Source organism: Anneissia japonica, unplaced genomic scaffold (assembly GCF_011630105.1).
Source record: "Anneissia japonica isolate Jap-2015-1 unplaced genomic scaffold, ASM1163010v1 scaffold1065_len1792383_cov172, whole genome shotgun sequence".
NCBI classification, from domain to species: domain Eukaryota; kingdom Metazoa; phylum Echinodermata; class Crinoidea; order Comatulida; family Comatulidae; genus Anneissia; species Anneissia japonica.
The window spans coordinates 107237-118819 of NW_022684135.1; the positions used below are offsets into that span (position 1 = coordinate 107237).

The 11583-nt window shown below is 34.8% G+C and overlaps 1 protein-coding gene across 1 annotated transcript; it reads left to right on the forward strand.

The window, feature by feature from the left end:
• Window positions 1-411: 411 nt before the first annotated feature.
• Window positions 412-10072, forward strand: LOC117103740. The gene is made up of 2 exons (XM_033244352.1): window positions 412-3308; window positions 8274-10072. Exons 1-2 carry the CDS (start codon window positions 462-464, stop codon window positions 8313-8315), a joined length of 2889 nt encoding a protein of 962 aa, XP_033100243.1. The 5' UTR covers window positions 412-461; the 3' UTR covers window positions 8316-10072.
• The last annotated feature ends 1511 nt before the right edge of the window (window positions 10073-11583 follow it).

Below are 11583 nucleotides of genomic sequence, written 5' to 3' on the forward strand. Positions count from 1 at the left end.
TGTTGACACGACCCTCCGTTAGGGATATAATGATTTTTTGAGTAACATGACCTCCGAAAATATGGCCAAAACGTTATGTTATTTCTGTTGGTTACGCTTCACTGCTCAGCATTGTTTGTCATCATCGAAGAATGTCTCCCACAGCCCGAAAAAGGCGTTGTAAAAAACAGATTCAAAGGGAATGCCGGGAACATATTTTGGGATCGTATGACAATGACAGGATGTATAAACAATCATAAGATGGAAAGTAAAAGTAAAAGTAAAGTTTGGTGTACAGGAATGAGTTTTCAAAATTAGGCCTATACGCAAGGTGCTTTTTCAACCTATAGTATTACTGGTTGAGGGTTGCTTGGTACTAACGGTAGCAAAGTAGGCCTATAGCTATACTTATAATAAAACAGTGAAACATTCGGAAAGTAGTGTTTGATTGAAAGAGTAGTTCTACCTAGGCCTAGGTCGAGATGAATAAAAAACATTCAAGCTATCTACGTGGCTTCCGCTCATTTGAACGTAGTTTTAATTTGCGTGTACTTGCAGACGATAAGGAGAATGAAGCAGCCTATGAACAAGCAAGAGTAAGAGGAAGACTTCCTTTTAACAGGTCAAAAGTCTTAATTTTAGGAGATCATGGTGTGGGAAAGACATCGACATGTAGACGTTTGCAAGGAAAGGATTTTCGACAGGAGGAGCCTAGCACCATAGGAATTGAAACAAATACCGTCAAAGCAATAGTTAGTGATGTTAACGGTAAGTGGCGTGAAGTAGCAAATACACCACGAGAAGACTTTGAAAGTTCAGCAGCATGCTGGGCAGTATCACACGTACGCAAACGGCTTGTAAATGAGCCCACGAATCCTAGTGGTAGCACGTCAGTCCATCCTGAGAGGTTACCACCAGTAGAAGACATAAAGCTAACTGACCACGCATTATATCAGGCAAAGCAAAGTAGTCCCCTCATGATTATGTTTCTACTCGGTGGTTTTACTTATGGATTTGGACTAGTTGTATGGATGAATATTCTTTGCTTGATGTATATACTCGATGTTCACACTGCGTACCGCTTCGGTTGCGGATACACTATCGCGCTGGTACTCATAGACAGTGCAATGGCAACAATAGATTTAGGAAGCACCGAATTGATCAAAGCATCCATTGTCATGACTTTGTGTATACTAATTGGCTTACTTGTTGGTGTTCTTATGGGAGCAGGTGGTAGAACTGGAGTATGCATGGCGTTCTGCATAATGATACATCCTAAACAGAAAACATTTACCATCGATAATGTTACAGAAGAACTATTAGTTATCTACAGCAAAGTATATTATAATTTGATAATTTACATTATTGCAGTTATAAGTGTTGTGATGTTTAGGTATGTTTCCTCTAAGATATTGTCAATGAGTCGAAAGAACTGTGTACTTTCTTTATTAAGTATCATTTCTTTCATCATAGTCGCAGCCTTTATTAAAGGACGGTATTTTGTAATCCTATTTTATACTTTTTCATGTATTGTGGTCCTTGGAAGTTGTATTGTTGCTGGAGTTCTTTCAGGAAGAAAATTTGCTGCTTATGGGTATATTCCTAAAGTGTATATTATCAAGAAAGCTATTGGTTTTGTAGCTGGTATATTTATAGCCATTTTGTGCGGGTGGGAATTTGTAGATTTAAAAACTCTGAGCTTAAACAATAATAGATACTTCTCTTTTCCACGATATTTTTTCAGCCTATTGCTTTTTATAGTGCCAATCACTGCATTTATTGTCTACGAATGGTTTGCATACATGAAAGTGAAGAATACAACCTCTATACCGATAAAACATATAAAAAAATCAATGGAAGCAGGTATTCGTAATGAACCAGGACCTTATTTGGATGCTAGACTTAGTCTATGGGACTTTGCAGGAGAAACCATATACTATAACACCCACCATCTTTTCATGCCAAAGCAGGGTGTGTATCTGATTGTATTTAACGCAGTTGAAGCGGCTATGAATCCCAGAAAACAAATTAAGCGGCTACAGTTCTGGTTGCAATCAGTTGCTATGCATGGAGACATTAAAGATGTTGTAGTGTTTCTTGTAGGAACAAGGAGGGACAGCGTTGTTGACGGAAATGCTCTGAAGAGATTTACTCAACTTGCAGAAGCACAACTCTACAACTCCTATCCTAGATTACTTGCATTTTATCCTTTGAGTAAGCCTAGCCTTTTCTTTTTTATTGAAAATTCGTTACATTTAGACCAAGATCGTGACATGTTACAAAAAGTTATTCAAAAAGAGATTACAAAATTGGAATATTTTCAGGAGGAATTCCCAGTAAAATATCTTTTATTCCATGAAACTTTGAACAAGTTTCGCCAACAAAAGTACATAATCACGAGTTTAGAAGAGCTCTTAAAGGAAGTTAATTCAGCATCTAATATCATTTCTCAGAATGAGTTGTGCGAATTCTTGAACTTCTTTGACAGATCTGGTGATGTCATATACAACGAACGTGATTTGGCACTCCGAAAGTATGTTATATGTGACCCTCAAATGCTGATAGATATCCTGACAATCTTAGTGAATGTGCCTAAACCTCACTTAAGAAATCGGACAGTAGCTGAATTATGGATAAAGTTACAAGACACTGGCATTGTTGACAGTAGACTACTGGAACACATTTGTAAACAGAAAAACATTTTGCAGAAACATTACTCTTACATCATTCATTTCTTAGTGGCAACACACCTACTTTTTCCTCATAAAGTACTTGATCCCGTTGAACAAACTGGCACCTTTTTTCTCTCGTGTCGACTGCCAAAGAACAATTCATTGTCAACTACACAGATCAGCAATGTTCGCTCTCAATACATTTTTTATTTCGATTTTGGAGAAATTCTTCAAGAATTTATATTTCTACGTCTCATTGCTAAATGTTGTGAAATGTTTTGTTCGGATGAGATATTTTACGATGCAGCAAGATTTAGAACTGATAAATCATGCATTTTCTTCATCAGTACAGAAGTAATTTCTGGAAACATTAATTCAAACGACCGAAATCTTATTAAAGTTGACGTTATAAGTGAAGACAAAACACGGGCCATGTTTGTTCTACAGAAAATGGTTATGTTTGTTGAAGAAATAATAAATCAGGATTTTAACGTGGACTACTTTAGAAAAATGTATACCTATGGGCCTGTGTGCGAGAGGTGTAGTTCCTTGGATGGAAAGATGTGTTTGGTGAACCTTATTACAGATGGAAAAGATATATCTACACTGGATGTCTATGAAGCAGACATTTATCATACGGTCACACTTAAACAAAAGGTATGATCTAGTATTAGGCCTATAATTGAAATTAATTTGCTATATGCACCTTTTTTTAATGTATTATTATTAATATTGTTGTTGTTGTTGCATAGTATTATATAGTTATTGTTACTCTTGTTGTTAGGCCTATTAATGGTGATGATGCGAATGATTACGACGACGAGAACATTTGTGATAGTTAGTTCAAAAGGCTTATGCTGTTGTTCGTGCTAACAATTATTCTCTTCATAGCGAGCTTTCGTTGATGTTATCAACATGACTTCGTTAGGTTATGTGAGTTTAGCATCAGTTCTTTTGGCATGTGTAAACAACGCCCTCTGGTGACCAGCTCATTTCATTTCATTTTATTCGGCATTATAAATATTTAGAATACAGCAAAACAAATACTGTATATAAAAATACTGTATACTATATATAAATACAAGTGCCTTAAGAATAAATAAAAACCACAATTTAGAAAAAATGTACACGAATAATAATTATAAAAAAAACATACAAAATTAATAAATGCATCTTAAAATATTTATCGATCGAAAATTAATTTTTGAGGTACTTTGAACATTATATACAGTACCACTTATAAAGATTGACAGTAAAAACAGATATTAATGCCTGGATAACCCCTGAAAGTTCAGATGAACTTATTTACAACGGGTTCCTAGAGACAAAAATGGAGACAGACGAAAGAAGTAATATATGATGTACTGTACAAGATCAAAAAATGAGGTAGGCCGGGGTATTGCTAAAACCTGCAAACCTCCAAAAAACACTGCAAACCCCATCCAAACTCTGTGATAATAATTTGATCACATAGTATAGGACTCAACTTGGTATCTCAGTAAAAAAAAATCTTAATTTTATCTTCATCACGACCTATTTTTGGGGTAAAATTGCCATTTTTTATATAAAACAATTGCTAAACCCCGCAAATCCCCCAAAACACAGTGCAAACCCCATCCAAACCCTGTGATAGTGATAGAATCATGTAGTATAGGAATCACTTGGTATATAAGTAAAAAAAAAAAAAATAATGTTCCATTCGTAACAACCTACTTTTTGGGTAAAAATGTCATTTTTTGTATAAAACATTGCTAAACCCCGCAAACCTCAAAAAACACAGTGCAAACCCCATCCAAAACCTGTGATAGTGATTGAATCACATAGTATAAGACTCAACATGGTATCTCAATAAAAAAAATCTTAATTTTATGTTTGTCACAACCTATTTTTGGGGTAAAAAGGCCATTTTTTGTATTAAAAAATTGCTAAACCCCGCAAACCTCCAAAAAGACAGTGCAAACCCCATCCAGACCCTGTGATAATAGTTGAATCACATAGTATAGGATTCAACTTGGTATCTCAATAAAACAAATCGTAATTTTATGTTCGTCACAACCTATTTTGGGGGTAAAAAAAGGCCTTTTTTGTATAAAAAAATTGCTAAACCCCGCAAACCTCCAAAAACACAGTGCAAAACCCATCCAAACCCTGTGATAATGATTGAATCACATAGTATAGGACTCAACTTGGTATCTCAATAAAAAAAAATCTTAATTTTATGTTTGTCACAACCTATTTTTGGGGTAAAAAGGTCATTTTTTGTATAAAAAAATTGCTGAACCCTGCAAACATCCAAAAACACAGTGCAAACCCCATCCAAACCTTGTGATAATGATTGAATCACATAGTATAAGACTCAACTTGGTATCTCAATAAAAAAAAATCTTAATTTTATGTTTGTCACAACCTACTGTAATTTTGGGGTAAAAAGGGCATTTTTTGTATAAAAAATTGCTAAACCTCGCAAAACCTCCAAAAACACAGTGCATCTCAATAAAAAAACGCAGTGTATCTCAATTAAAAAAATATTAATTTTATGTTCGTCACAACCTATTTTTGGGGTAAAAAAAGGCCATTTTTTGTATTTAAAAAAAAATTGCTAAACCCTGCAAAGATAGGTTGTGACGAACATAAAATTATTATTTGTTTTATTAAGATACCAAGTTAAGTCCTATACTATGTGATTCAATCATTATCACAGGGTTGGGATGGGGTTTGCACTGTGTTTTTGGAGGTTTGCAGGGTCTACAGTAGCAATGTTTTTAATAAAAAAATGGCATTTTTACCCAAAAAGTAGGTTGTTACGAACGAAACATTATAATTTTTTTTCACTGAGATACCAAGTGAGTCCTATACTACATGATTCAATCACTATCACAGGGTTTGGATGGGGTTTGCACTGTGTTTTGGGGGGTTTGCGGGGTTTAGCAATTTTGTTATACAAAAAGTGGGCTTTTTACCCCAAAAATAGGTTGTGATGAACATAAAATTATGATTTGTTTTATTAAGATACCAAGTTGAGTCCTATACTATGTGATTCAATCATTATCACAGAGTTTGGATGGGATTTGCACTGTGTTTTTGGAGGTTTGCGGGGTTTACCAATGTTTTTAATCAAAAAATGGTATTTTTACCCAAAAACTAGGTTGTTATGAACGGAACATTATAATTTTTTTACTGAGATACCAAGTGAGTCCTATACTACTGTACATGATTCAATCACTGTCACATGGTTTGGATGGGGTTTACACTGTGTTTTGGGGGGTTTGCGGGATTTAGCAATTTTTTTATACAAAAAATGGCCTTTTCACCCCAAAAATAGGTTGTGGTGAACATAAAATTAAGATTTTTTTTTTATTGAGATACCAAATAAATTGAGTCCTATACTTATGTGATTCAATCATTATCACAGAGTTTGGATGGGCTTGCACTGTGTTTTTGGAGGTTTACGGGGTTTAGCAATGTTTTTATACAAAAAATGGCATTTTTACCCAAAAAGTACAGTAGGTTGTTACGAATGGAACATTATAATTTTTTTTTTGGCTGAGATACCAAGTGAGTCCTATACTACATGATTCAATCACTATCACAGGGTTTGGATGGGGTTTGCACTGTGTTTTGAGGGGTTTGCGGGGTTTAACAATTTTTTTATACAAAAAATAGCCTTTTTACCCCAAAAATAGATTGTGATGAACATAAAATTAAGATTTTTTTTTAATTGAGATACCAAATTGAGTCCTATACTTATGTGATTCAATCATTATCACAGAGTTTGGATGGGGTTTGCACTGTGTTTTTGGAGGTTTGCGGGGTTTAGCAATGTTTTTATACAAAAAATGGCATTTACCCAAACGAATGGAACATTATAATTTTTTTTTACTGAGATACCAAGTGAGTCCTATACTACATGATTCAATCACTATCAAAGGGTTTGGATGGGGTTTGCGGGGTTTAGCAATTTTTTAATACAAAAAAATGGCCTTTTTACCCCAAAAATAGGTTGTGACGAACATAAAATTAAGATTTTTTTTTTATTGAGATACCAAGTTGAGTCTTATACTATGTGATTCAATCATTATCACAAGTTTTGGATGGGGTTTGCACTGTGTTTTTGAAGGTTTGCGGGGTTTAGCAATACCCGGTAGGCCTATATAAATTCCAACCTGTCGGGATTGGTTTCGGGTCCCAAGCCTTTCAGGTCCCAAGCCTTTCAGGTTTAAAGTTAATTGGTCAAAGATGTGTGAAAGCTTGTATTACCCATCGTCTCTGTTCATCGTCCGTTTTTGTTTCTTAATTAAGATGGCCTAGATTGTACATTTGTCCCATGTTTGTTCTGTTTTGATATGTTTGTGTCATCCCAGTTTGGAGTGTGGTCACTGTACCATTTGGTCAGTAATGGCCGACTTGTGTAGAGTATCTTGGTCTGAAGCCAGGACACTGACCTTTTGTGTGTTATCATCAACATCTTTCATGTGTTTCTCCAGACGTTTCTTGAAGGGTTTACCCGTTTCCCCAATTTAAACAGAGTCACAGTTCCGGCCACCAATTTTGTATATGGCTCCACAGATGTTTTCTTTTGCGAACTTGTTATTCAGGTGTACCAAATGTTCTCTGACTTGGTTGACCGGTTGAAAATACCCCGATTTTGGTTTTGTGTAAAGCCCTAGTTATTTTTTCCGATATGCCTTGGATGTATGGAACTTAATGTTGCCCTTCAATAGTATCCTGTCTTCTTCTATTAGTATTTTCTTTTTCCTTCCTTTTTTTAAAATCTTTCTACTCTTACTTTATCTTATTTTTCTTATATCATATTCTTTCGCTTCCCCCATAATTTTTTTTTTCCACAGCACTTTGACAGTGCTATATTTGCCGTACAACTCAAGCCTAACTTGGAGAGAAGAAAACTTGTGTCTTAAAAAACAGTCTCTGATGAATTGATTTCTTGAGAATCCACTAGAAGCTGGTGCTCTCTCAATAAATGATGTGGTTTTTCTACCACATTTACTTATTTTGTCCAATGAAAAGTAAGCTTTTTACATGGGTTTAAGTTTTCTCGTCTTATAACATGAACGATCCAGTTTACTTGTTGTTTGCTGTAGAAGTCTTGTATAGAAATGTTCTTTACAATTAAGAAATTATTTATTGTAAACGACCAATCGGCATCGTCGCCAGGTTCTTCCTCCTCTGGTTCTTCCTCCTCTTCATCGCTACTAGGCACACGACATGCTACTACTGGAGACCTTTGTCTTTCAAACCCGTTTACTATTATAGATCTTAGGGAGTAGTTATATGTAGAGTTGAGCTTGTTAAGTTCACTTTGGAGTGGTCTCCATGAGTGACACCTGTAGGTCAGTTTTGATCTAACAAAGCTGTTGAGGAAGGTGACTCTGGTTGACAGTGCAATACTCTTGTTGCATAGCATCTTGTAGTGCTTTGCAAAAGATGCTCTAGCATCGTTTATTAACGATAAAACAGTTATAAATATAATAATATTTAGCAAACCAGATGAAACTATTCGAATATTTACGTGTATATAAGACATTAGTATTGTGAATGCTTGTCATAATACTGTGTATAATAATTTATAACAGTAACTTTTTTTTTTTTTTTTTTTTTTTGCAGCTAAGTATCAAGTGCAGTCGAATAATAGACAACCAGATCTGAGGTTTTTAGCTGCACAACTAACGGCAGTGAAATTTGTAATTCCTCCACAAACTCCATCCTAAGGTGAACTCAAGATATATTTTCAAGATTATAATATGGCCCGTAATTATATATGGAATGGCTGTGGACGTGGATTTGTCTAAATTATATTTTTTAGGCCCAAGCTTCCTTGGGTCTCTGAGAAGGTGTTTATAATCTCAACAACCAGCTTCATCATAAATTCATTAACTAGAAAAACTGATGTAAACATTGACAAACCTTGGCAAGCCACAATCATCAATCTAAATTGTGTGCCAACCTGTTTAGTGTACAAGATACAGATAATCAATACTAAAAGCGGTCTATAATACTAGAATAAGATTATATTACTTCATTATTAATTTTTTTCTTGTCAATGATTGGATAAGTCAGTAATCCTGTTGGGGTATATTGAGTCAGTATTGAATGCGTTACCTCCGTTTTGTTTCCATGAAAATTCCTTTGTATGTACAAGAAGTTGGATGGAAGAGACATCTGTCTTAGAAGGGACACATGTAAATTTGCAAGTAAATAAACTATTAAATTTCTATGTTTAAACAAGCTATTATCACTTGTATGTTACTTGAGCAACTTAATTCCAAAAATGGTTTTTTTAGGATATTGGTATTAATTTTACCGTGGGACAATATATCTTATAACATAAATTACAATATTAGATTAGAAATTTCACAATTTCTTAAAGAAATTTGAAAGAATATTACCCACTGTATCCCTTTTATTGTCTTATACTGTTTACTGTTTTTTTTTTGTTTTTGTTTTTTTTAACGTTTTAGGGTTTACTATTATAAATGTATTTGTATTATAATATGAAGTGTGTCCTTTACTGGTGTTGTTTAATGTTTTATGATTTAGTGTTTTAATGTATTTTATTTTAGGGTTTTTTGTTTTTTAATGCAATCTCTGTATTTTAGTGTACTGTATATTCAATACAGATTATTATTATTATCATCATCATCATTATCATTATTATTATTATTATTATTATTAATAAAGTTTATCAATCAGATTTGATTCCTTAATATGTCATTATACGTAATAAAAAGCAAGTAGAACATGTTGGAAGCTAGGTACTATCGTTAATAATAATTCGCTTTCGATTGCACGACGACGATAGGACCATAGAGGATATTATAATAGGTAGTTTTCGCCGCACGATGTTAACCTTAAGGTTAACGAATGATGCCATAATTTATTCTTCTTGCGTTGCGGAGTACGTTAATTTCGGGATTTTACGTGCTTGGCGAACGTTAGTTACGGGTTTGCGCATGGGTGTTTCGATTTGTTTACAAAAGGGGCGGAGCTATCGCGTTACATGTTAGGTACTAACGTTAAAGTTAAGGTTAACGTTGTGGGTCAAAAATTATCCAATACCCCATGGTAGGACGTAAAACATAATGATGTCACTAATAGTCATCTGCCCATACGAGAAAGTTCTCATTGTCGCATGGATTCTAGGACGCCTGGTAGGATGGTCACGAATGACTAATTTTGTATTCTAGCCTCGCATCGTCGCGCAAATTGAAAGCTCCCTTTTAACAAAGAGAGGTCAATATAAATGTCAGTAGGGTTTATGGTATCATGTACAGTATAGATAAATTGTATTGTTTTTATATTTTTACTTACTAATTTTGTTTATAATCTTTTGTTTACTACTGAACTGTACTGTTTTCTTTGACAATTTTCTGATCTTTTTCGACAATAAAATTATCTTGAATCTAGCCATCGTGTTTAGAAGTTCAAAAGTTATATGGCCTTTCTACGTTTTGCAGAAATTTACAATATACAGATAGTTCATTGAAGAACAAGGGGATTTCACCACGCAGATAGTGACATAGGAGAGAAATAAAGGCTGCAGCAAGTTTGTAACTTTGCTGCACTGGTTTTGCATCCCACTGCAAGTTTGTTGCACTCTCTGCAGGCCAGGAAACTCGCTGCAACTTTTTAATCCAAACTGCAGTTCAAAACTGAATACTGAGCGATAGCACGCTCCATAGATGTGAATCCTGGTTTAGATCTCTTGTATTTTAAACATAATTAACCCAACAAACACAATATTTTAAGAACTTAAGTTTTTCTATGTCATATACCAAGAGGAATAATAAAAATCTTTTTGCTAATTTTGAAGTAAAATAGAAATTATGATCTTGATCATAGAAATTAGTTTTATCTATCAAATTTTTATCCACACATTTACACCGAAAATGATAGAAACGCTTGTGTTTTATTATTTAGGGTATACATTTTATTTTTTAAATCACTAATTTCTGTGCTCAAGTTAATACTTTGTATGTTACTTCAAAATTGGCAAAATTAATTTCAAATTATTTTTTCATGACTTTTAGTTATTTTCTGCAGGAAACATCTTCAACACAGAACAATAAAAACCCATTGGAGTTGTTTCTTGGTGGTTGAGATGAAAATTGTCTTCCAATCCTGTGTCCTGAGTTCAATCCCTGTCATGGAACGGGACTTTATTCTGGGAATGAAGCATTTATTTTCGCCTTGGGAAAAAGATCGCTACATTTTGTGGAAGCAGTTTGGCGCAGCGGGAACGGTTTGGTTTCCCAACCTCGAAGTCGGGGTTTTAATCCCTCGCTGTGCATTTCGCTTGTGTCCTTGAGCAAAGGGACTTTATCTGCATTGGCTTCTCTCTACCCAGGAGTATAAATGGGTACCTGGTGGAGTTGAGTGCTCCTGCGCTGATTACCAGCAGCAACACTTAGCCTGTGGACCCAATGACCAGGGAAAAGAACTGCACCGTTTTATGAATACCATCCTAGCTAGTCTAGGCCTAGAGTAGGAATTTTTATTTGGCGAGATGATTTAGTATGGGGAGTTTTTCAAGGCGGCGAATTTTCAAGGGGCGAGTTGACTGCCAACGCAGCACACAACGTAAGCATGATCGAATTTGAGTCAACTTGGCCACAGTTTCGCGGCCCCCCTAGTATAATACATTTTTAATTATTGTTTTAAAATGTAATAATTAGCACGTTGACATAAATAAGTTTAACTGGGTTCATAAATACTATAGGCCTCAAAATACTGTGCTGAGACTTGGGCCGAGTTGACATTTATACCGCCCATGGTTATAGTAAAAACGCTGAATAGTAATACTCAAGCATCTCGTCGTCTACAACAAGCGTCGCCTAAATGTAATAATTAGCACGCTGAAATAGGCTAGTAAATAAGTTTAACTGGGTTCGTAAATAATTGGCCTCAAAATATTGTG